The 25,633-nt window shown below is 42.7% G+C and overlaps 1 protein-coding gene across 2 annotated transcripts in view; it reads left to right on the forward strand.

The window, feature by feature from the left end:
* The window catches only part of CEP295 (centrosomal protein 295), a 71,250-nt gene that overhangs the window by 31,803 nt on the left and 13,814 nt on the right, over window positions 1–25,633 (forward strand). For both annotated transcript variants that reach the window (XM_075851477.1, XM_075851476.1), the window contains exons 13-22: window positions 1,150–1,247; window positions 2,425–3,322; window positions 3,422–3,542; window positions 5,362–5,562; window positions 5,746–5,952; window positions 12,763–12,869; window positions 17,948–18,065; window positions 23,245–23,460; window positions 23,723–23,877; window positions 23,964–24,114. In XM_075851477.1, coding sequence (XP_075707592.1) covers window positions 1,150–1,247; window positions 2,425–3,322; window positions 3,422–3,542; window positions 5,362–5,562; window positions 5,746–5,952; window positions 12,763–12,869; window positions 17,948–18,065; window positions 23,245–23,460; window positions 23,723–23,877; window positions 23,964–24,114 — 2,272 coding nt within the window. The remainder of the gene's footprint in view (window positions 1–1,149; window positions 1,248–2,424; window positions 3,323–3,421; window positions 3,543–5,361; window positions 5,563–5,745; window positions 5,953–12,762; window positions 12,870–17,947; window positions 18,066–23,244; window positions 23,461–23,722; window positions 23,878–23,963; window positions 24,115–25,633) is intronic.

Raw genomic sequence — 25,633 nt, forward strand, 5'->3', positions numbered from 1 at the left:
CAACTAGGCGTGTTTTTATTCGTTATGTCCAACTGGGCGTGTATTGTGTTTGTAACTGGGCGTGTTTACTTGTTTTACTAACTGGACGTTGTGAATAGAAGTGTATGATGACGAATCAGTGACCAATCAGCATCATGCACTCCTCTCCATTCATTTACATAGCACATAGTGTTCTTACTAGAACGATGTGCAGCCACATACACAAGTGTCCTGATAATGAATACACATGACCTCCAGCCTGGACTTCATGTGTATTCAGAATCCTGACACTTCTGACTCTTTTCTGTGAGATTCCAGCAAGCCACGCGTAATCTCGCGAGAGTACGAGGTAAACGAGATTTCGTTTCCCTTGCTGGAAATCTCACAGAAAAGAAAACACCATACACGCCCAGTTGGACATATGAAAAAAAACACGCCCAGTTGTCCATTTCAAAGCTCATTTGCATATATATATATATATATATATATATATAAAATTGCTCATAACTTGGCCAAAAATGAACGTTTTAAAAAAAACAAAACGTTACTGTTCTCTACATTGCAGCGCCGATCACATGCAATAGAAGATAGGGATTTGAGAATCTGGTGACAGTCTCTTTTAAATTCAGAAAAATTCTATTTTTTCAAATTTTCTCTACATTTTGCTATTTTTCACAAATAAGCGCTGAATATACCGACCACATTTTACCACTAACCTAAAGTCCAATGTGTCACGAGAAAACAATCTCAGAATCGCTTGGCTAGGTATAAGCATTCCAGTGTTATTACCACATAAAGTGAAATATGTCAGATTTGAGAAATGGGCTTTGAGCCTTAAGGCCAAAACTAGTCTAGCTTAAAAGGAGAACTAAATTAACCCCTTAAGGACGCACTCCCTGTCAACGATATAACATGCGTGTAATCCATCAATGCTTCTATATGGCCGAATACAGTTTCCAGAGCAGGGGGGGGGGGGGGTGATGGTCTGAGAAGGACTGGATATATGTCATGGTTATCTTATATCTGCGCAAAACAGTCCACGTACAGGGGGTGCATTCTGTCCTAATAATGTCCGTCTATAGATAAAATTGTGTGTCAATGTCCCCTGTGAACAGCAGTCACGATACTATGGGGTATGATATGCATTAAAATATTTTTTATTTCTCCTAGGAATCAACCGCCACAGTCACGCAGTTGAACACATCAGCTGAAAGTTTACATATCCAGATGATTCGGGAGTACCAGCAGCGCTTGATAGATCAGAATAGGTATTTATTAAGAAAATGTATTTCTATTCTGACCCGGCGGTCCGTCTTCCCCCGTCTTGTACTCGTCTGTAGGTTAGCGAGAAGCAGCGTGCAGATGGAGGGGAGTAACGTGACCGCAGGATCAGGCCACACACAGGGTTTGTGTGTAGTCTGTACTGTGAAATCAGGTCGGCATAGAAGAGCTGCATACACAAAATGTTAGAATATTTATCTTTTTTAAGAAATTTTTTGGGATGACTTGCAGCAATAGAAAAGCAAAAATGCACATGGCCTTGATCCCTTCACTGGCAGGGTTTTCAGACTAATTTTACACAAATTTTACACAAATAAAACCTGTATAATAAAATAAAAAAAATTAAAAAAACCTACATTCTCATATTTTATTAAAAGTAGACCCCTGGCACTTTACACCCCTGGGCGCCTTCATTCAATCTTGCATTAAAGTTTAACATTTTGTAAAAAAATAAATAATAAAAAAAGCAAAGAAGTTCATATATGTGGCTAAAATTCAGACCCAAGCAGAGCTGGAGACGCACAACACCTCCTAAACATAAAAGCTCAAGATATGGAAAAGTTCGTAGATGCCACTTATGCCAAAGTCAACACACGCATATCTTCACATAATCAACAGAACTGAGACACCCAAATGTCCCGATCTCCTACAACCCCTTTGAAGAGGACCTGTCACTAGGTAATATAAGTTGAGCTGGTTATCTCCCCTGAATAGCGTGGTCTTCCTGATTACAGCGCTGTTTTTTTTCTTCTTCTTCTTCTATGGCCCGCTGTTGTGTTGGCTCCCTATATACTAACTGGCTGCAGTTAGCCAACGGGGTGGAGCTAGCTTCACTACCCTTTGGTGCTGCCCAGTCAGCGCGAGGCAGCTTGAGTAGTTAACGCCCTGTTGGCAAACTTCAGCAAAATAGCATAAAGGAAGCCAACCCAACTGTGGGCCATATCTCTGGAACCGGGGAATCTAGGAAAAAAACAAACTGCGCTGAAATCCGGGAGACAGCGCTATTCAGGTCAGTAAAGCAGTTGTTCTTAAAGAGGACCTGTCACTGGGGCATAGAAGTTGAACTACCGCCTCCTAAATTCTGTATTTATTTATAAATACACCTGGAATTTTCTTTCCACACATCAGTCTTAAATGTAAAAGTTTTTTTTTCCTTAATTTTAGGGTACACCAACAATCGGTGGATGACGCACGGAAACGTTTGCAGGAATACCAATTATTATTGAAGAATCGCTATCCTCACCTATCAACAGCTAATGTAGAAATCTCCGATAGGAGTCAAGAATGCACAAGAACTCCTCAAGGGCCACAACCAAACTCGCCTGAAAAAAGCAACCCGGGTGCTGTCGTGTCATCTCTTCCTTATCCGAATGCCTTCGAGATTGACCTGGCTCTATCAAGGATGGGGATACCGTCTACAGGCCAGCAAACATTGGATCGGAGCAGGTCACAAAGTCTAGTAAGGTCTGGACTGGTGAGTCCTTCATCTGGGAGGGATTTCCATGCTGTAGACTCCTTCAAACTAAGAGCTGAGAGTCCTGTCGGTGTGGACACATCAGGCCATCACTTCCTTGGAGCAAGAAGTCCACAAGGCCTGTTATCCCACAGTCTAAATGAAGACCAAGGCAGACCACAGGACACGATAATAGGTTCCGAAAAGCTTTCCTCAACATCTAGTCCAGGAGACCACGACTCCTCCTCTGCTACGTCATACCTCCCGCTTCCTTCCACACTTTCTTTAGGTCTGCCTCAGATTGATTTTTCCGAACCAAGCCTCTCATTCACGGTTCCTGAGGACCAAGTAAGCAAAAGAGACCATCTCCCCCTAGGAGACTTTTCCAATGTCCAGGAATTTCGGGAGAGACTTCTCTCTTCGGCTGCAGATATCTGCAACCAGCAGGACCATTTGAAGGAAATGCAAGTCCAGCTGGACCAGCAGCGAGAATCTCTACAGTCCAAGCAAAAATGTCAGGAGCAACGTCTCCTACACAAGCAGAAGGACCTGGAAGAACAGATCCGACGGCACCAAGAGTCACTGGGGAATCTCCTTGGCTCCACAGAGGTGAGATATTGAGCAGCTGCGCATGGTTTACCATAAATTGGGATATTGAGTTTGTTATATGGCTTCTGTTCTCTTTAATAATTGTTTATTATTTTGAAGCCTAGAGCGGTGGCAAGTCCTGCCGACCTCCGCATGATTCCTGAGCGTGAACGATATCGGTTTATGTCTGCACTACTGAAGGCGTTGGATGACCATGAGGATGGGGTCTCAATGGCTACAAGTAAGTGAAGCACTATGCAAAACCAAACAAAAAAAGATGGTGTGATCGTAATAGATGGATTAACCCAGTGTCTTTCTGCCCCACCTATCTAGTAGCACTGGATTGGAGCCTTATTTAGGTGCTTTCACAAGACTTAAAGAGGCTCTGTCACCAGATTTTGCAACCCCTATCTGCTATTGCAGCAGATCGGCGCTGCAATGTAGATTACAGTAACGTTTTTATTTTTAAAAAACGAGCATTTTTGGCCAAGTTATGACCATTTTCGTATTTATGCAAATGAGGCTTGCAAAAGTACAACTGGGCGTGTATTATGTGCGTACATCGGGGCGTGTTTACTACTTTTACTAGCTGGGCGTTCTGATGAGAAGTATCATCCACTTCTCTTCAGAACGCCCAGCTTCTGGCAGTGCAGATCTGTGACGTCACTCACAGGTCCTGCATCGTGTCGGCACCAGAGGCTACAGTTGATTCTGCAGCACCATAAGCATTTGCAGGTAAGTCGATGTAGCTACTTACCTGCAAACGCCGATGCTGCTGCAGAATCATTTGTAGCCTCTGGTGCCGATGTGGCTGACACGATGCAGGACCTGTGAGTGACGTCACAGCGTGATCTGCCAGAAGCTGGGCGTTGTGAAGAGAAGTGGATGATACTTCTCGTCAGAACGCCCAGCTAGTAAAAGTAGTAAACACGCCCCGATGTACGCACATAATACACGCCCAGTTGTACTTTTACTTTTCAACACGCCCAGTTGTACTTTTGCAAGCCTCATTTGCATAAATACGAAAATGGTCATAACTTGGCCAAAAATGCTCGTTTTTTAAAAATAAAAACGTTACTGTAATCTACATTGCAGCGCCGATCTGCTGCAATAGCAGATAGGGGTTGCAAAATCTGGTGACAGAGCCTCTTTAAAGGGTTAAGTGAAAATTTAAGGGGAAAAAAAATGGGTTTTTTTTGCTTTTGTTTTTTTTTGGGGAGAAACCATGGAACTAGTCCATGGACTGTGCCCGGTATTGCAGCTAAACCTCATTCAAGTGTCTGTACTGCAATACTAGACACAATCCATTGACTAGTGTGGCGCTGTTCCTGAAAAATAGTCAGACCATTTTTCGAATATCAACTCTCCCCTTCTGGGCGGGGTCCTCTCTCCTTCTGTAGCAGTCTGTCATGCTTTAAAGAGGTTTTCCAGTCATCAGAAATTGTTGGCCTATCTTTTGGATCACTGGCGGGCTGACTACCGACACCCCCGCCAATCAACTGTTTTGTAGAGGCCGCGGCACTTGTACGAGCGCCTCTTCCCCTTCTTTCCTTATCTGCTCGTACTGTGAATCACGGTCACACTTTTTTTTCTTTTTTTTTTTATAGCAGCAGTTCACAATATTACAGCCTTCTGCCGATCACTGCAATGGGAGAAGGCTGTAATACTGTGAACCGCTGCTGCAGGTGTATTGGCGATTCACAGTACGAATAGGGACCGTAATGAGTGGGACGCACCACTCCTACAAGCGCTGCATCCCCTTCAAAACAGCTGACTGCCGGGAAGGAGTCGGACCCCCACCGATCAGATGTTGATGGCCTATATTGAGGATAGGCCATCAATTTTCTTATGACTGGGACGACCCCTTTTAAGCTGATGTTTATTGTGCTGTTTTTTTATTGACCGGTTTGGACTCCTTCGTGATCGCAGTAAATAGATGTAGCTGCACATGCGTCCCCACTTTCCTTTATAATCTATAGCTGAAACAGAAAAAAATGAGGAGTGACTGGGCCCCCTATTTAGTCAATAAATGCCTACTTTTTGGGTCTTCTTCTGTTCAGACTTTGAGTCCAGTAATGATTCTCTAATGAGACCTCCGGGGAGAGAACAGAAGTGGAGACCTTCAAAGCCTCCTGTCACAAAGACAAAATTAGGGCACTTCTTGGAGCAGCACGAACTGAGCGCCATCATGGAAGTGGAGACGCCAAACAGTGGCAGACCTTCCAGCACAGGATTCTCCGATCTCAAGGACAGCCAACCAGGTACAGTCGGATCTACCATGTGGTTGGATTTTTGTGTTTTAAATGTTTAGATGAGCAGAATCCTGTATTTTATCTTTTGTTTCACCTATTTTTGGCCAAGTCATGGATCGAACTCTGATCACACAGCATAAAAGGTACTGAATTTAAAGGTTTGTGAGAATGTCAATGATTTCGTTCATTTAGGTCGGCATGACAGATCTGGACATCATGAACCTGTAGATTATCATCCAGACGTTGGTAAGATGAGTAGTGACTCAACTTTAATACCAGGGGAGGACCTGTCCAGGTTATCGGCCAGCATAAGAGACGAGACCTCAAACCAAAGTCACTCAAAGTTATCATGGAGAGAGACCTTGTCTTTGCAAGTATCACGTAACTCAACCGGAGGAGGTAAGAGACGGCAACTTTTCTTTAAAGAACACTGATTGGTTAACAGAAGCAAAACTTGCCGACAGGATTTCCGGCATGCTCTTGTAGAAGTCTTGCAAGGAACGCTAATGGGAATCTGTCAGCAGTTTAGTTCTGTATACAGGACTGGGAGAGGCGTTGAATCAGATCTGTGGTGTCGGTCATTCAACTTGCATTACCGAGAAATCTATGTATTAATGTACCTGGCGCTGCAAGTGCCGCAGAGGTAGCCCCTTCATTTTCAATGCCTTAGTCTCTTTCGGCCACTCCCCTCTGAATAATGGATCTAGCGTCCAATCAACTCCTCTACTAGCCCTGTATATAGCGCTGTTCGCAGTTATAAGGACTCAAATCTGACAGATTTCCTTCTAATTTCCCCTTATCTTTACCATTTTTTTTTCTGGCAGACAGCTGGAGGGGATGAGGTTTCACTGACTGGGTTTAGCTTTTTTTTTTAAAATCAAACCAGTTTTTATTGATAGTACAACATACATTATAAATCTCCTGTATATCTAGTCAATTCCAACAATCAATACATTTTCAGTTTTGTACAGAATATTCAGTTACATTTAACATAACTCCCCCTTCCCTGCAACCAAACTCCCCCCCCCCTCCCCCGCAGTATCTCCTTTCCCTGGCTCGTACATTTTCTCTCCCGCATCATACTAATATATTCATAAGCGATCTCCTGATCATGTCCCCTCAATCTGCCTCCTACCTCCCTGCCGTACCATAGTTATGTATCCACTTTCCCCATTGTTTATCATATTTGTGCATTGCCCCACGTTTCAGATATATCCGATGTTCTAACGACACCGTGTGATTAACATATCCTACCAGTTCAGACACCTCCGGGGGATCCGTGTTCAGCCAATATTTTGCTATCAGCTTCCTAGCATGGTATAAAACTTTTTTAATAGCCAGTAATTCAGCCCCATTTCCTCCCTCCTCCCCCATGCAACCCAACATAAAGATCTTAGGTTCCAACGGGAAATCCCTCCCATATACTCTCGCTACCATGCCTCCAACCTCCTTCCAGTAGTCCTTCAGCATCGGACAGTCCCAGAACATATGCTTTATGTCTGCCCCATCAAACGAACACCTGGGACACTCCTTCGTTGGCCTAAGCCGCATTTGCCATAACACCTTAGGTGTCCTATACACCCTATGCAGGAGAAAAAGTTGTGACCGCCTATGTGCTACATTAATGGACAGCATTTTGGGCGATTCGAGTATCTCCTCCCACTCTTCATCTGTTATAGTCCCCACATCTTCTTCCCATTTGCGTCTGATCTCCCCCATCGGATCTCCAAGGAATTTGGAAAGTAATGTACTATATATCACAGAGATAATCCCCTTAGTGTCCTTTGCCCCCAATACCTGTTCCATCGCTCCCATAGTGGAGCAGCTCAAGTCCACCGACCTACCCTGGGCCTGTGCTGCATGACGCAACTGGAGATACTGATAGAACATCCGATGTGGGAGCCCAAACTCCTGCAATTGTGAGAACAATTTGAGACTTCCTCCCTCATACAACTGGTATACATATCTGACCCCTGCTTGTTCCCATTCCTGGAAGCCAGCCAAGATACTAAATTCCCATAGGTATGGATTGTCCCATAGAGGCATATAGTTGGAGCACCCTGTAACGCCCAATATTTTCTTGCATTCCCACCAGATCCTATGTATCAATAGCAAGGTTGGTTTCCCTTTCGCCTCCCTCCGCAACTTATGAGACTCCATGGCCTCTAGTATATCCGTGCATTGACTCAAATAATACACCATTTTCCCACTAGAGTCCCACTCTTCCCTATTCTTCCAACCTTTAAAGTGTTGCACTTGGGCTGCTAGATAATATATCCACGCATTTGGAATAGCCAATCCTCCCTGGTCTGTTGGTAATTGTAGTTTTTCCAATTTAATCCTGGGGATCCCCCTTTTCCACACCAAGTCCCTAAACAGATTATGTATTCTCCTGAACCAGTACTTAGGCAACCACACTGGGGCATTATGCACAACATAAAGAACCTGAGGCATCAGAATCATTTTAATCAGGTTTGCTCTTCCTAGCGCTGAAAGTGGTAGTCCTAGCCATATTCTAGTCTTTTCTTTTAGTTTGTCCAGTAATGGTTTTACATTCAGTGCGACAAAGTCCTGCACCCTCGCCGAGACCTTAATCCCCAGATATTTAAATTCCTTAACACAAGGTATATCAATTCCCCCCCCCCCTGCAGTGGCCCCTCTAATGACTTGAGTGGCAATAATGCCGACTTACTCCAATTAATTTGCAACCCTGAAAATTTACCAAACCGTTCCAATACGGTCATTATCATAGGCAGTGATCGATCTATCTCTCCCAGGAATAGCAAAATATCATCCGCATATAGTGCAATGCGTTCCTCCAGGTCCCCACATCGAAACCCTTCTATACCCGGATGTTGCCTTACTATGTTTGCCAGAGGTTCGATCGCTATAGCGAATAGTAACGGGGAAAGTGGACATCCCTGACGTGTCCCCCTCCCTAATCTAAAAGAGTCTGACATCCTTCCATTGGCTCTGATTCTAGCCACCGGTTCCTTATACAACAATTTTACCCATGTTATAAAATTTCTCCCAAAACCAAACCGCTCCAAAACAGCCCACAGATACCCCCATTCCACGCTGTCAAATGCCTTGGCAGCGTCTAAGGACAGCACTGCTCTACACTGCGTATCTGCAGCATCTGTCTGCAAATTCAAGAATAATCTCCGTATATTAATCGCTGTAGATCTTGATGGCATGAATCCCGACTGATCCGGGCCCACTACTTTAGTTACCACTCTTGTCACCCTGTTAGCCAGAGCCTTTGCCAGAATTTTAACATCAGCGGGCAGCAGGGATATTGGTCTATAGGAATCTGGCTTTGTTCGATCTTTCCCCTCCTTGGGAATGACCACTATTGCTGCTTCGTACATAGTCTGCGGTAATCGCCCCCTGGTAAAACTATCTTGGAACACCTCCAACAACTCTGGCAGAAGCTCCCCCCCATATGTTTTGTACAGCTCAGTGGGTATTCCATCCATCCCTGGAGCCTTTTCATTTGCCATAGAACTCACCGCTTCCTGCAGTTCCTCCAAAGTAATTGGCTCCTCAAGCCACTCTCTCTCCTCCTCCCCCAGAGTAACCCACGTCATTTCCGCCAAATAATCTGTCAGAAGATCTTCTGGATAATCTACCCTCGTGCGATACAGCTCAGTATAAAAGGACTTCAACACTCCCAGTATATCCCCTGTTTCTCCCACCAGTGTCCCGTCTTTATCCTGCAATTGGTGGATGAACGCACCCTCCCTCTGAGGCCTAGCCATATTTGCCAACAATCTACCCGTCATTTCTCCCTCCTCATAGTATTTTTGTTGCAAAAACAACCTTTTATTAGCTGCTTGTTCCAGCTGATGTTCCTTTAGTAGTTTTTGGGCGACCTTCCACTGGGCCAAAGTTTCTACTGTACTATTAGCAATATGATTCTCCTCAGTTAACGTCACCCTTTCCCTCAGATGTTCTCCCACCTGTCTTGATTTATTCTTTATGATCGTGATCTCCCGAATATACACCCCCCTTATATTTGCTTTCATAGCGTCCCATAGGATATCTATAGGAACCGTACCTTTATTAAACTCAAAGTACTCCTGCAGGCTCGTATTTATTATCTCCTCCCCCACTAGGTGTATCCAGAACGGATTTAGCCTCCAGTGCAGTCTTAGCCCCCCCATCTGTGGGCTGGTTCGAACCTTCAGTATCATCGGGGAGTGATCAGACAATGACCTTGGTAGATATTCCACCCCTTCCACCCCCTCAATCCCTAACCCGTTACTAAACATCAGATCTATTCTGGATAATGACCCATAAGTAGATGACACACAAGAATATTGCGTAGTAGAGGGCCATTTTGCCCGCCAAATATCTGTATATCCAACCTCCGTCATGTATTTCCCAAACCGCGTCAGAGCAGCCTCTCCTACCCCCCCCCCCTTTTGGAAATTTATCACACCTTTTATCCATTACGTTGTTGAAATCTCCCATTAGTATAGTCGGAACCATAGGCCAACTAGCCAACCTCTCCAACACTTCTCTTATTGGAACCACAGAATATGGGGGAGGTACATACAGTACCACAATTATACATTCCCAATTAAACAGTTTACAATGTACCCCTACATATCTGCCCTCTCCATCTCTAAAGGAAGCCAAACAGCAAAAAGGTACATCCCTATGAACCAGGAGACTAACCCCCCTCGAGTATGTGGAGTGAAAGGAGTGGAAGCTGTGCCTAATCCAAGCCCTATGTGCCTGTTGCACCGTATCAGCGGTAAGATGCGTTTCCTGTAGTCCCATCACTCCAGCAGACTGTCCTTTCAGGAAATCGAATATAGCTCGCCGTTTTGTTGCCTCCCCCATACCTCTCACATTCCATGACAAAAGATTTACCCTACCCCCCATCTAGCCATTTCTTTTAACTGACAGTGGCAATTACCGTTGAATCCAGTGTTAATCAGAGCATACTGCATTTCAAACTCCCTTTCCCTCCAAAACATTTTCCCCCCTCCACCCACTTCCCTAACCCACCCAACTTTACATAAACTTACCCTCCAAAGAGGGCCCGGGCTGGCGAAGAAACCTCCACCAATGTGACTATTCAGCTTCCCATTCACATTGCAGAAATACATCTCTTCCCGCAATATAAACTTAAGAACCTCAAAACTCCCGCCACCTTACCACAATAGACATATAGCATTTCTGTGACTCAAATACCTGATGCTTCAACTAAACTAACATCTCTGTCTCCTCCTCTCACCATTATAGACATATAAACTGCAGACCCACATTAGAACAACAAATAAATGCAGAAAACAGTGCCTTATTCCTCTTCGCAGCTCATCCTTCTCTTTTTTTTTTCATAAAAATCAGAGTCCCCCTTTCAGCCCTCCACCTGATGATCACGCCGCATCTTCCCCTCGATCTTGACGAAGGCGATCTTCGTGACTATCCAGCCATCTCAGCGCATCTTTTGAGTTCTCAAAAAATTGTACGGATCCCAGCGCCGCAACCCGAAGCTTCGCCGGGTACAGCATTGAATATTGAACACGCAGATTCCTCAGTCGTCGTTTAATATCCATAAATTGCATCCTTCTTTTCTGAACCTCTGCAGAAAAATCTGGGTAAAATGACACTTTCACACCATTCACCCGTATATCTTGCTTTTCCCGGGCTTGCCGAAGAATTAAATCTCTGTCTTTATAATGAAGCAACTTTACCAACACAGGCCTTGGCGGCCGTCCAGGTGGGCCAGGGCGAGTTGGTACTCTATGGGCTCTTTCCACCGCAAACAGTGGGGTCAGCGACTCCTTACCAAACACCTCCAATAGCCATTTTTCAAAAAATGAATCCGGGTTGGACCCTTCTACTTTTTCAGGAATCCCCACCATCCTCACATTGTTTCGACGTAGGCGATTTTCCAGATCATCAGCTTTAGATAACAGGTAATTAACATCCACAGCTACCGCATTTACATCCCTCCTCATGGGCAGCATTCTGTCTTCCAATTCGCTGACCCTGCCTTCCACCGCTGTTGTTCGTTCCGAAACTTTCTGTAAATCGTGACGTATGATGGAGATATCCTCCTTAATTCCGCCCACCTGGCAGGTAAGTTTAGCTAGCGTGGAATTACACAGGCTCACCGCCGAAAAAACATCCGCCAGCGTGGGTCCCGGCTTATTCAAGCTATGCGAGCCTCGATCCAGCCCTCCTCCTGAGCTGCCTGCAGCATCTTCTCCATTCTCTTCCTCCTCTGACTCCATCTGTGCCCTCAGCGGTTCATACCTAGACCCTGAGTGGCCTGTCTGCTTTTTCCCTCCGTCTGTCATCTCTCCATCAGCAGCTGCCTTCATGGGCATCTTTCTGGCAAAACGCTCCAGCCGGGATGCCGCCGCCCCTCTCAAGTCCCTGCTCTCTGCCATCATGCACGTGTCGGCGCCATCTTGTAAGCGCAGCTCACCTTCCTCTGCCGCCTTAGACTTTCTGGAACGGGTCATTACAGCCTCCAACAGCTCCAAAGTCGTGTCCACAGATTCTCCTCCTTCTCCCCTCTCCGCACAGGTATGTCTCCGTTAGGATAATTCAGCCACAGGATATGTACCAGGATATCGGCAGCGGGAGCTCCGGTTCCTGCGTCCGCTCACATATGCCGCTAAGCCACGCCCCCTGACTGGGTTTAGCTTAGTGTAGCAGATAGCAGTGGGAGAGGGCTCCTACTGCTGCCAGTTGCCTGACAGAAAATCTGAGCGTAGTGAGAAGGAGGAAAATGACTCTGGGATGCGTGTAGAATAATTCCTGATATATTTATCACCGACAGAAGAGCAAAACAGTAAGACGGGACGTTTTGGGAATTTATTTATTTTAACTTATACTTTTTAATTGATGTGACGTGAACTTTGAAATATATTGTAGAATGTGAAAATTTACACTTTACATATCCTTCCATCAAAACTTTTTTTTTCCCCCCAGTGGGAGACAGTGTCTCCTACCAGTTCTCCATCTACCAGAAATGTCCCCGTCTCCTTTCTGCACTATAGCATGTGACCCTGCTCGTGTTTGGAGGTCCAGCATTGTCACCTGCTGCTGATGCCATTTGTTGCTAGGCAACCAGTTAGGCGCTGCTAGGTCAATGCCAAGCAAGCAGAGTGCAGAGATAAAAACTATAAGATAATTCCATTCATTTTATTTTATTCTTTGTACTTTTTTTTTTTTTTTTTGTAGATCGTTCAGTTACTCCAGTTTTGCACAGAAGTCTGCATGAGATTCTCACCAGTAACAGGGATTCATTCCATAAATACCATTCAATGGATGAAGGAACTTCTGGCCTCGTAAGTATAAATACAACAGAAAGATTTGTATTGTTGGGATCTATAAACTGTTTAACCCTTTTATCTGTGCTAATCTGAAGTCCCAGAAAAATGGCGCGTGATCTCTTAACCCCTTAATGACCGGGCATGTTTGTACCTTAATGACCAAGCCAGATTTGTCAAATCTGGTATGTCTGACTTTATCAGAGAATAACTCTGTGAAAGTTTTGAATATCCAAGTAATTCTGACATTTTTTTTTCGTCACATGTTGTACTTTATTTTAGTGGTAAAAGTAGACTTATACGATTTGCGGAAATTAATTAAAAAATAGAAAAATGGAAGAAATTTTGTAAAAATTACCATTTTCCCCTATTTTTAACTGCAATATGTCACATATGTACATACATACAGTACAATTTTTTTAATTAAATATATATTTCCATCTCTTTACTCTATTTTGGCAGCACTTTTGAAAAAATAAAATAAATTTTCAGCAATTTAGAGGACTTACAAATTGAATAATAATTTTATAAATTTTGAAGTACATTTTGTTTTCCGGCACCAAGCCAGGTTTTCAGAGGCTCATAGGTCTCAGAGTGATGGAAACCCCCACAAATGATCCCATTTAGAAAACTAGACCCCTTAAGGTATTTACCTAAGGGTATAGTAAGTATTTTGACCCCACAGTTTTTTGCTAAATTTAATACATAGCAGGTGAAAAAAAAAAATAATTTCACTTTTTTTCATAAAAGTATCAGTTTGAAGACCAATTTCTTTGTAAAGCGACCATGAGAATGAAGAAACACACCACAAAATCTATCACCCTCTTTCTCCTGTTTTCAAAAATGCCCCCATTGTGACCCTAATGCGCTGCCTGGACACACGGCAGGGCCCAAAAGGAAGGGAACACCCGGAGGCTTTCAGGACTCATATTTTGCTTGAAAATGTTTTAGGCCCCAATGTACATTTGGAGAGGCTTTGAGTTGCCAGAATGATAGAAACTCCCCATAAACGACCCCATTTCGAAAACTAGACCCCTTAAGGTATTTATCTAGGGGTATAGTTAGCATTTTGACCACACAGGTTTTTCGCTAAATATATTGAAATTAGTCTGTAAGAATTAAAATGTACTTTTTTTCTGAAACCACATAGAAATTTTTATTATTTACAAGGAATAACGGAGAAAATGCACCCCACCATTTGTAAAGCAATGTCTCCCGATTACGACAATACCCCATATGTGGTAATAAACTGCTGTTTGGACCCACAGCAGGGCTCAGAAGGGAAGGAGCGCCATTTGGATTTATGATTTTGCTGGAATGGTTTTCGGTGCCATGTCGCATTTGCAATGCACTGGAGGGACCAAAACAGTGGAAACCCACCAAAAGTGACCCCATTTTGGAAAAACCTTCAAGGAATTTTTCTAGGGGTATAGTGAGCATTTAGACCCCACGGGTCTTTTGCAGAGTTTATTAGAATTAGGGCGCGAAAATTAATATCAAAATTTTTTCCACTAAAATGTTGCATTTTCTCATTTTCACAAGGGATAAAGGAGGAAAAAAACAACCATTTTTTTATAAAGCAATTTCTCCCGAGTACGGAAATACCCCACATGTGGTCATACGTTTTTTCATTAGAAATGAATTAACCCTTTCAGGACTGATCCATTTTTTGCTTTCATATTTTAGATTTTCACTCCCCGCTTTCCAAGATCCATAACTTTTTTATTTTTCCATCAATAGAGTGGTGTGAAGGCTTATTTGTTGCGGGACAATCTGTAGTTTTCATTGGTACCATTTTGGGGTACATGCGATTTTTTTTTTTTGATCACTTTTTATTAAATTTTTTTGCAATCCTGAGCAAAAAACAGGAATTCTGACACCGTTTTTTTAGGTTTTTTTTTTTGCGGCGCTCACCGTACGCAATAAATGACATTTTTAATTTATTCTGCGGGTTGGTACGATTACGGCGATACCATATGTATATAGGTTTGGTCCTTTTTTTTTGCGTTTGCGCAATAAAATGACTTATTTATAAAAAAAAAAAATTCTGTGTCACCATATTCTGAGAGCCATAATTTTTTAATTTTTTAGTCAAAAAAGCTGTGTAAGGGCTTGTTTTTTGCGGGACGGATAGAAGTTTTTATTGGTACTATTTTCGGGTACATGCGACTTTTTGATCACTTTTTATTCTGTATTTAGGGAGCGGTGGTGACCCAAAAAATTGCGATTCTGTCGTAGTTTTTTATTGATTTTTTTTGGGGTGTTCATCGTGCGGGAAAAATAACATTATAGTTTTATAGTTGGGTTCGTTACGAACGCGGTGATACCAAATATGTGTACTTTTTTAACGTGTTCATTTTTTTTCTATAATAAAAGTCTTATTATAGGAAATAAAGCATTTAGTGTTTATAGAACTTATAACTTTTATTTTTACACTTTTTTTAAAACCTTTTTATTACTTTTTTTTACTTTTTTAACTTGTCCCACTAGGGGACACTTAGTCTTGCAGCTTTGATCGCTGCTAGAGTACATTACACTACACACGTAGTGTAATGTACTCTAACTGTCATTGTGACGTGACTGTCACACTGACAGGAAGCAGAGGAGGAACGGCCGGAGGCTGTTCCTCCGAGGCTTCCGTGCATGGCAACCCGGAGGTCATTATCTGACCTCCGATTGCCGTGACAAGCATCGGTAGCCCCCACGATCACTTCGTGGGGGCTGCTGATGTGCTTCAAACCACTTAAATGCGGCGACGGCAATCCGTCGCCGCACTTAAGGGGTTAACTGCCGAAATCAGCGGCGATGGTCCGCTGTCCGGCAAGACTGATGTCTCAGCTGTCGGGGACAACTGTCAGCGCGGGTCTGTCACTCTGTGTTTACACAGAGTGACAGTTTGAAATGCGGACGAAAATGTACGTCATGGTGCGGGAACTAGCAGCCGACCATGACGTTAATTTTCGTCCTTGGTCGTTAAGGGGTTAAGACCTGTGAAGCCGATTTTATCTTGTGCTTGTGATATTTTTTTTATTTTTTCTGTTGGATTACTTTCGCAAGTTCTGCTCCGACCCCCTGCAGTCAGTCTTGTTTTTTTTTTTTCTTTTCTCTTCGCCGTGGATCTTCCACCCCTGACGTTAATGGGTAAAATAATCGTGAATTGTGCATTTTTTTTTTTTGGGAGAGGCAGTTCTGCAAACTTTTTTTCCTAAGGTCATGTTCACACGCTTAATAAAAAACTTCTGAAAATACAGAGCTGTTTTCAAGGGAAAACAGCTCCTGATTTTCAGACGTTTTTTTACGGCTGTTTTTGGAGCTGGTTTTATACAGTCAATGAAAAACGGCTCAAGATGGGACATGGACTCTTTCGCTGGCGTTTTTCAACGTGGCCGTTTTTCAAAACGGGCGCGTAAAAAAGTTTGCCCGTCCGAACAGAACGCCAATTTTACCATTTGAAATCAACGGACAGATGTTCGAGGCGTTCTGCTTCCAATTTTTTGGCCGTTTACGACCGAAAGTAAGCCGTGTGAACATACCCTTACAGCAAAAGTGAGTTAGCGGTGAGACTTCTCGGTGCACCACGCCTTAGATACATGTCGGTTTATTGTCTTTAAATCTCAGTCGTGATGCATCTTCTCACCAGACCCAAACTGTTTTGGTTTCTCCACTTGATCTGAACTTCGTCATGGGGGATAATTAACCTCTTAATGCCGAAGGACGGATATATCCGTCCTCTGCAGCTGCTAGTTCGCGCAGGAGGACGGATATATCCGTCCTGTGATGGCGCGGGTACTGTCACTGTACCCACGCGATCAGCGGCAGGAGCACGGCTGTTATACACAGCCTGGCTCCTGCTGCAACTGCCGGAATCGAAGCTCGCTCCGATTCCGGCAGTTTAACCCATTAAATGCCGCTGTCAATAGTGACAGCGGCATCTAATGTGTTTGACAGAGGGAGGGAGCTCCCTCTGTCACCCGATCGGCGCCCCCGCAAACAAATCGCGGGTTGCCGTCGGGTTTCCATGACAGCCGGGGGTCTAACAAAGACCCCCAGGTCTGTCTTCCGCAACTGCCTGTTAGGCGATGCCGGAGGCATGACCTAACAGGTTGCCTGTCAGATTTACACTGACAGGCAATAATGCTTTGGTATACTAAGTATACCAAAGCATTATATATGCGATCGGCACATCGCATAGTGAAGTCCCCTGGTGGGACAAAAAAAAATATGTCAATCAGTTAAATAAAGTTTGTGGGGAAAAAAAATAATAATAATTACAGTGAAAATCAAATAAAACAACTTTTTTTGCCCAAAAAGTGGTTTTATTTAGTAAAAGTGTCAAAACAAATCACACATACACATATATGGTATCCCCGCGATCATAACAACTTGACCAATAAAATGAACACATTAATTAAACCGCCGGAAGAACGGCGTCCAAAAAAACGCAAAAAAGAACGGCAAAATTCGTTCTTTTCTCCCATTCCCCCCATAAAAAAATAAATAAAAATTAATCTATAAGTCCTATGTACCCCAAAATAGTACTAATGAAAACTACACATTGGCCCGCAAAAATCAAGCCCACATACGGCCAAATCGACGGAAAAATAAAAACGTTACGGCTCTTGGAATGCGGTGATGCAAAAACTAGTTATTTTTTTCTAAAAGGGTTTTTATTGTGCAAACGTAGAAAAAACATATAAAACCTTTACATATTTGGTATCCCCGTAATCGTGCCGACCCATAGAATAAAGTTAACATGTTATTTACGCTGCATAGTAAACGGCGTCAATTTATAACGTGAAAATCAATGCTGGAATAGCTGCTTATTTTCAATACTCTCCTAAAATAAAGTTAATAAAAGTTAATCAATATATTATAAGCATCTAAAAATGGTACAATTACAAAATACAACTCGTCCCGCAAAAAACAAGCCCTTATACGGCTATGTCGACGGAATAAAAAAATAATTATGACTCTTGGAATGCGACCGTGAAAAAACAAAAAATAATCCTTGGTCATTAACGTGCAAAATGGCCCGGTCATTAAGGGGTTAATGCACAGTGGTAGGTGACTGGTTATAAGTCTATGTTTCTGTGCAGGGGCCAACTGGACAAGAAAGGAGCCCAAATTCAGTCAGTGACTATTTGTCCACTACAACCATATCATCCGGCAGCTTCCTGACCAGCGAGAAGACAGAGTCAAGTCCTGTAAGCTCTGGTTGGTATTTTCATTGTGTTCTATGCTGTGCTGTATTGAGGTGGGGGGTGTCCAACTTCTGGGTCCCACGCCAATCCCGAGGACAAAGTGACGGAGGTCCTTTTTAGCATTTCTCCTGCACTTTGGTGCTCCCTGTTAATCAAGTTACATAGTTACATAGTATGTACGGCTGAAAAAAGACACATGTCCATCAAGTTCAACCAAGGGATGGGAAAGGAAAGGTAAAAAATTTCTACACATAGGAGCTTATATTTTTTTGTTCTAGGAAATTATCTTTGCCTTTTTTGCAGCATCTCCAGTCCCTGCGGTGACTGCTCCTGTGGTGACTGTTCCATAGATTCATAGTTCTCACAGTATGAAGCCTGGTGGCCTCTGCAGGTTGAACCTTTTTTTCTCCAGACGGAGGGAGTGCCCCCTTTTGTTTTTTGAGGGGGTTTTACAAGGAACAGGATTTCACCATACTTTTTGTATGTGCCATTAATATATTTATATAAGTTAATCATGTCCCCCCTTAGTCGTCTTTTTTCAAGGCTAAATAGGTTTAGTTCTTTTAATCTTCCCTCATAACTTAGATTCTCCATGCCCCTTATTAGCTTCGTCACTCTTCTTTGTATTTTTTCATCCTTTCTATGAACTGGAGCCCAGATCTGAACTGCATATTCTAGATGAGGCCTCACTAATGCCTTGTAAAGTGGTAATATTACATCCCTGTCCCGCGAGTCCATGCCTCTTTTAATACAAGACAATATCCTGCTGGCCTTTGAAGCAGCTGATTGACATTGTGCTGTTATTTAGTTTATGATCTACAAGTACACCCAGATACATTAAACTTAATTTGCCAACTGGATGCCCAAACACTTAGTTGGTTTAAGTGAATGGGGTCGTGTTTTAGATCCCAGCGCAGCGTCGCCACCACAATTAATCTCTCCCTCTAGCAATAACCATCTTCCAGTCCTTACCGCTATAGGGTAGATTGGGATGGAGTGTATGCATGCTTCATCAGAGCTTGCTGTAATTGTAGATGACTTCCAGGTCCCCCTGGAGAACTGTATTTGTCACCCTCAGACTGTGGCCCTAGTTGTTTTTTAATTACCTGAACCTTTTGTTCGGCTTGGCAAACATCAAGGGCTTCTATGGTGCGCAAGTTTTTCCATACCCGAGCGTCCGACAGTTATTACACCTCCCAGAACCCTATGAAAGCTTCACTCTGATCATTCTTCATAGATTCCAAAGCTGCTGCCATTTGTTAAATGGGTTGTCCAGTCATAAGAAATTGATGGCCTTTCCTCAGCATAGGCCATCAATAGCTGATCGGTGGGGGTCTGACTACGGGCACCCCTGCTGATCACCTGTTTTGAAGGGACTGAAGCGCTGGTACAACCGCTTCTTTTCCTTCATTCCTTCCATGCTCGTACTGTGAATCAACGACACACTTGTAGTGGCGGTTCACAGTATTGCAGCCTTCTCCCATTCACAGCACGAGCAGTGACCATAATGAATGAGAAGCAGTGCTTGTACGAGCACCACGGCACCTTTAAAACAGATGATTGGCAGGGGTGCCAATAGTCGAACAGTCACTGATTTTAGATGGCCTATCCTTGGGATAGGCTGTCAATTTCTTATGACTGGAAAAACCCTTTTTAATACTTTTTTTTTTTTTTTTTTTTTTTTTTTTTTTTTTTATCTCTGCAAACTCACACTACACAGGAAACGGGAGCGCTGTGTACTGCGGGCGACACGGCAAGCATACTAGTGCTTCTCAATGAATTAGAATATCACTATAAAGTTTTTGTTTATTTCAGTAATTCAATTTAAAAAGTGAAACTCATATCTTTATGTCGATTCATTACGCACAGAGTGTGATCTATTTCCACCATTTTTTCCTTGTAATGATGATTATGGATAACGGCTGTCAGGGGTTCGGACAGCACTAGGCAGTGGTGGGTGCACGAGTAGGGATCCAATATAGTGAGAGAAGTATTCGGCACACCAGGTTGGAGTGAAATCCTTGGTCTTTTTATTTAGGTATGCCAATATGCATGTGCGATGTTTTGGTCAAGTTATGACTCATATAATTTTTTTTTAGTGCTTGATAACGGAAATAATACATATTAAATCTCCATACGTATTACGGACACATGCGATATATACAAGAGAAAAGTAAATAAACCATGGAAATTTATTACGTTATTGAATTAAAAAAGAACAATTCACATGCAGTTACTGGAGAAATATTGCGGTGTGGCATGGCGGCGATCAGCCTGTGGCACTGCTGAGGTGTTATGGAAGCCCAGGTTGCTTTGATATCGGCCTTCAGCTCGTCTGCATTGTTGGGTCTGGTGTCTCTAATCTTCCTCTTGACAATACCCTATAGATTCTCTATGGGGTTTAGGTCAGGCGAGTTTGCTGGCCAATCAAGCGCAGTGATACTGTGGTTATTACACCAGGTATTGGTACTTTTGGCAGTGTGGGCAGGTGCCAAGTCCTGCTGGAAAATTAAATCCGCATCTCCATAAAGCTGGTCAGCAGAGGGAAGCATGAAGTGCTCAAAAATTTCCTGCTAGACGCTGCGCTGACTCTGGACTTGATATAACACAGTGGACCAACACCAGCAGATGACACGGCACCCCCAAACCATCACTGACTGTGGAAACTTCACACTGGACCGCAAGCAGCTTGGAATGACGCCTCTCCACTCTTCCTCCAGACTCTGGGGCCGAGATTTCCAAATGAAAGTAAATTTTGCATTTCACAGACCAGTCCTTTTTAAAGGCTTAGGAAACCTTTGCAGGTGTTTTCTGTTGATTCGCTGACTAGAGTGGGACACCATGAGTCTACAATTGCCAACTTTTATCGAATATTCAAATTTTCTGAGACTAAATTTTGGGTTTTCATTAACTATTACCATAATCATCAACATTTAAAAGAAAAAAATACACTCTGTAACGAGTCTTTATAATGAGTCACTTTTTGAATTTAATTACTGAAATAAATTAACTTTTTGATATTCTAATTCATTGAGAAGGACCGTGTGTATGTATGTGTGTGTATGTATGTGTGTGTATATATGTGTGTGTGTGTGTATATATATATATATAAACACCGCATTCCAAATTATTATGCAAATGTTGTTATTTTTCGCTGATTTTCCTAAATAGTCGATGCAAATGACAGTCAGTATAATCTTCAAGCCATCAACCGTTGGAGTATAATGCGAATTTTATTGAATAAATCTCCTAATGATAACAGATTTTTTTTTTTAGAAGTAAAAAACTCAAAATGCACTGTTTAAAATTATTATGCACAACAGAGATCAAAACATTTTAAAGGTTGTAAAGAGAACTAAAATGGTCATTTGTTGAATTTGCAGCATCAGGAGGTCATATTTACAGAAATCAAAAGCTCTTTCAATCCAAAAAAACTTAGCAGGCCAAGTTACATGTTAACATAGGTCCCCTTCTTTGATATCACCTTCACAATTCTTGCATCCATTGAATTTGTGAGTATTTGGACAGTTTCTGCTTGAATATCTTTGCAGGATGTCTGAATAGCCTCCCGGAGCTTCTGTTTTGATGTGAACTGCCTCCCACCCTCATAGATATTTTGCTTGAGGATTCTCCAAAGGTTCTCTATAGGATTGAGGTCAGGGGAACATGGGGGCCACACCATGAGTTTCTTTCCTTTTTATGCCCATAGCAGCCAATGACACAGAGGTATTCTTTGCAGCATGAGATGGTGCATTGTCATGCATGAAGATAATTTTGCTACGGAAGGCACGGTTCTTCCTTTTTGTACCACGGAAGAAAGTGGTCAGTCATAAACTCGATGTACTTTGCAGAGGTCATATTCACACCGTCAGGGACCCTAAAGGGGCCTACCAGCTCTCTCCCCATGATTCCAGCCCAAAACATGACTCCGCCACCTCCTTGCTAACGTTGCAGCCTTGTTGGGACATGGTGGCCATTCACCAACCATCCACTACTCCATCCATCTGGACCATCCAGGGTTGCACGGCACTCATCAGTAAACAACACGGTTTGAAAATTAGTCTTCATGTATTTCTGAGCCCACTGCAACCGTTTCTGCTTGTGAGCATTGTTTAGGGGTGGCCGAATAATAGCTTTATGCACGCTTGCAAACCTCTGGAGGATCCTACACCTTGAGGTTCGCGGGACTCCAGAGGCACCATCGGCTTCAAATAACGGTTTGCTGCTTTGCAATGGCATTTTAGCAGCTGCTCTCCTAATTCTATTAATTTGTCTGGCAGAAACCGTCCTCATTATGCCTTTATCTGAACGAACCCGTCTGTGCTCTGAATCAGCCACAAATATTTTCACAGTACGATGATCATGCCTAAGTTTTCTTGAAATATCCAATGTTTTCATACCTAGTACAATACCTTGGACAATTTCAAGCTTTTCGGCAGCAGAGAGATCCTTTTTCTTTCCCATATTGCTTGAAACCTGTGGCCTGCTTCATAATGTGGAACGTCCTTCTTAAGTAGTTTTCCTTTGATTGGGCACAGCTGGCAAACTAATTATCACAGGTGTCTGAGATTGATTACAATGATCCAAAGAGCCCTAAGGCTGGGTTCACACAACCTATTTTCAGGCGTAAACGAGGCGTATTATGCCTCGATTTACGCCTGAAAATACGGCTCCAATACTTCGGCAAACATCTGCCCATTCATTTGAATGGGTTTGCCGACGTACTGTGCCGACGACAGCTGTCAAACCACGAGGCGTAAAATGACTGCCTCGTCAAAGAAGTGCAGGACACTTCTTTGGACGTAATTTGAGCCGTTTTTCATTGATTTTCAATGAAGAACCGCTCTAAATTACGGCCGTCAATGACTCCTCGCAAAATGCGTGGACGAGCAGTTAAGTCTGCAATTACGGAGCTGTTTTCTCCTGAAAACAGCTCCGTAATTTCAGCCGTAAATGCAGTTTACGTGTGCACATACCCTAAGACACAATACCATCCATGAGTTCAATTGAAAAACTAATAAATGTTTATGACACTTAAATCCAATGTGCATAATAATTTGGAACACTGTGTATGTGTGTGTGTGTGTGTATATATGTGTGTGTGTGTATGTGTGTGTGTGTATATATATATATATATATATATATATATATATATATATATATATAAAAAATTATATTCTCTTTTCTTTAAGATATTGTGTCGGACCTCCAGAGATGTAACTATTCTGCTATTGATGAAAATAAAGGCCGCAGCTCCAGTCCATCAGGAGCTAGTACTGCGATTCCTCTTCCAACAACATGGAGTCATTACTTGAGTCCAGTGGAAAATCAGAACCACATCCAGCAAATTATAGATAAATACACTAAAGACCTCAGCGCTTCTCTAGAAAGAAACTTGAATTTTTACTGTAAGTATCATAATACAGGAGAAAGGAGAGAGCTGGGGTAATGTGCAATTTATTTGTGGGCAACTAGGGGGTTACGGCTGGAGATGCGCCCTCAAGCAGGACCTGGCGCTATTTATGAAAAAAAACGCACTTTTTTTTATTTTATTTATTTTTTCCTCTCAATCTTATACATTTTCCTGGGTTATACATTTATAACTCCATTGACTGTATAGATATTTGTACTTTGTGAATACATAGTCCTTTTTACCCCCTTTTACTCCAGCTCCTGAAGTTGCCACTGATATTTCAACCTCTAATAACCAGCTGTCAACTACTTTTCACTCACTGGATCCAAAACCCGACTTCAACATTTCCACTCCGTCCTCTGCCCAATCGGGTGACGCCAGCGGCTCACAGAACATGCGGGAACTGAGTCAGGTAAGGATTTTTGTATGTTTGGCCTGCACAGAAGACCATTCACGTCTCGTCCATAGCGGGTAATTGGATTCTCTTCTTGTTCAAAGAGCTCCAGTTACAGCAGCCGCCCAGAACGGCAGACATATAGAAGTCCTGCGTCCCATCCACCGCACGGCACGCCGGCCATGAGCTCCTCTACAGGCTCAATCCATTCACTGAACGTGAGGAGACGTTCTCCTGGGAGGCAGAATGAAGCAGGTGAGGGGACACGATGTGGTGTATAATGCAGGTGACCGACGTGTGTGAGAACAACGAGCTGTGATGAACATATAGCAGTCATGAGCATTTCATGCAATGAAGCTTTATACACTTGAACTGAGCTCTGTGTGTGTGTGTATGTATGTATGTATGTGTGTGTATATATATATATATATATATATATATATATATACATGCTTCGTGTGTGTGTGTGTGTGTGTATATACATGCTGTGTGTGTGTGTGTGTGTGTGTTGGTAGTAATTGAAGTTTGTGTATTCGTAGTTTGTATGGTCTGTTTTTTTTTTTGTATGTCTTTCAATCTGAGCAGTGATGACATCTTGTTCCCCTGATTATTTCAACTATGAGGGTTCATACACTTGATCTGAGCTCATACTCTGTGTATATATGTGTGTGTGTGTGTGTGTTTTAATATATATATATATATATATATATATTTCATTTTTTTTAAATTAAATATGAAGAGTTCTTCCAGTTTTATTTAAGTTTAGGCTATGTTCACACTGATAACAGAAGCCACAATACTATGTCACAGATACCACTGGTATTGACTTTTATAATGGGGTTCATCAGGTTCTGGCTTGGTGTCAGTCTAATCGGGGAGGGGCAGGGTTTCTAGCGTAAATTATGACACATTTGTCAGGCTTTGGTGGCTACGTCGCCTTTTCCACAACAGTGGCGAGGGTTTTGGAAAAATACTCTTTGCGCATTTTCTACGCCAGAGAGCTGGCATAGAAATTTTGATGAATTTATTTGCCTTTTTCAAGATGTCTGCTTGCAGTCAGTGAATGGAAACACCCAGATGCGTCAAACACAATTGACCGAGATGCAAGAGAACATGGATACACGAATGAGCTGTACGCTAGTGTCAGTTGGAAGTGAGCAGAATGGGTTTTTAGCTGCTGGATGTAAACAAGGTTTCCATTCACTGACTGCAAATAGATCTTAAATGGTCAGGAATTGGAACACAAAGTATATAAGAAAGTTTCAGAACTTTTTCTTTTGACAATAAGCTGAATACAAAGTTTCTCCCCGCTGGGATCTCTAGTGATCAGCTGTAGCCTGTGTGGGAACCTGGCAGTAAGTGTTCAGATGTACAGTATTCCAGAAAAAAGCTAAATCGACCAAAAAGTTTTGTCTCCTACATTTTTAGGTTCAGGAGCGAATGGCACCCAAGAAACCTAGATTTAGAACATAACATTCTGACTGCCTGTAGCTGCCACTAGAGGGAGCTAACTGCATACAGTATTCATTTCAATGTATAACTATGTAGTAAGCACCTACGCATGAATAATACTGTATGCAGTTAGCTCCCTCTAGTGGCAGCAACAGGCAGATGAGAGAGCACCTCATTTACTGTAAATGCTGCGATCAGTCCACAGTTTAGTGTAAACACTTTCTTAAAAATATGCCTCTCGTCTGTTAATTTATTGGCCTGATGGAGATGCTGGTACAGCGTCGAACCGCGTAGCTACAATAAAGTGCTGATTGTACTTCTA

The sequence above is a fragment of the Rhinoderma darwinii genome, chromosome 2, assembly GCF_050947455.1.
Source record: "Rhinoderma darwinii isolate aRhiDar2 chromosome 2, aRhiDar2.hap1, whole genome shotgun sequence".
In the NCBI taxonomy this organism is placed as follows: Eukaryota; Metazoa; Chordata; class Amphibia; order Anura; family Rhinodermatidae; genus Rhinoderma; species Rhinoderma darwinii.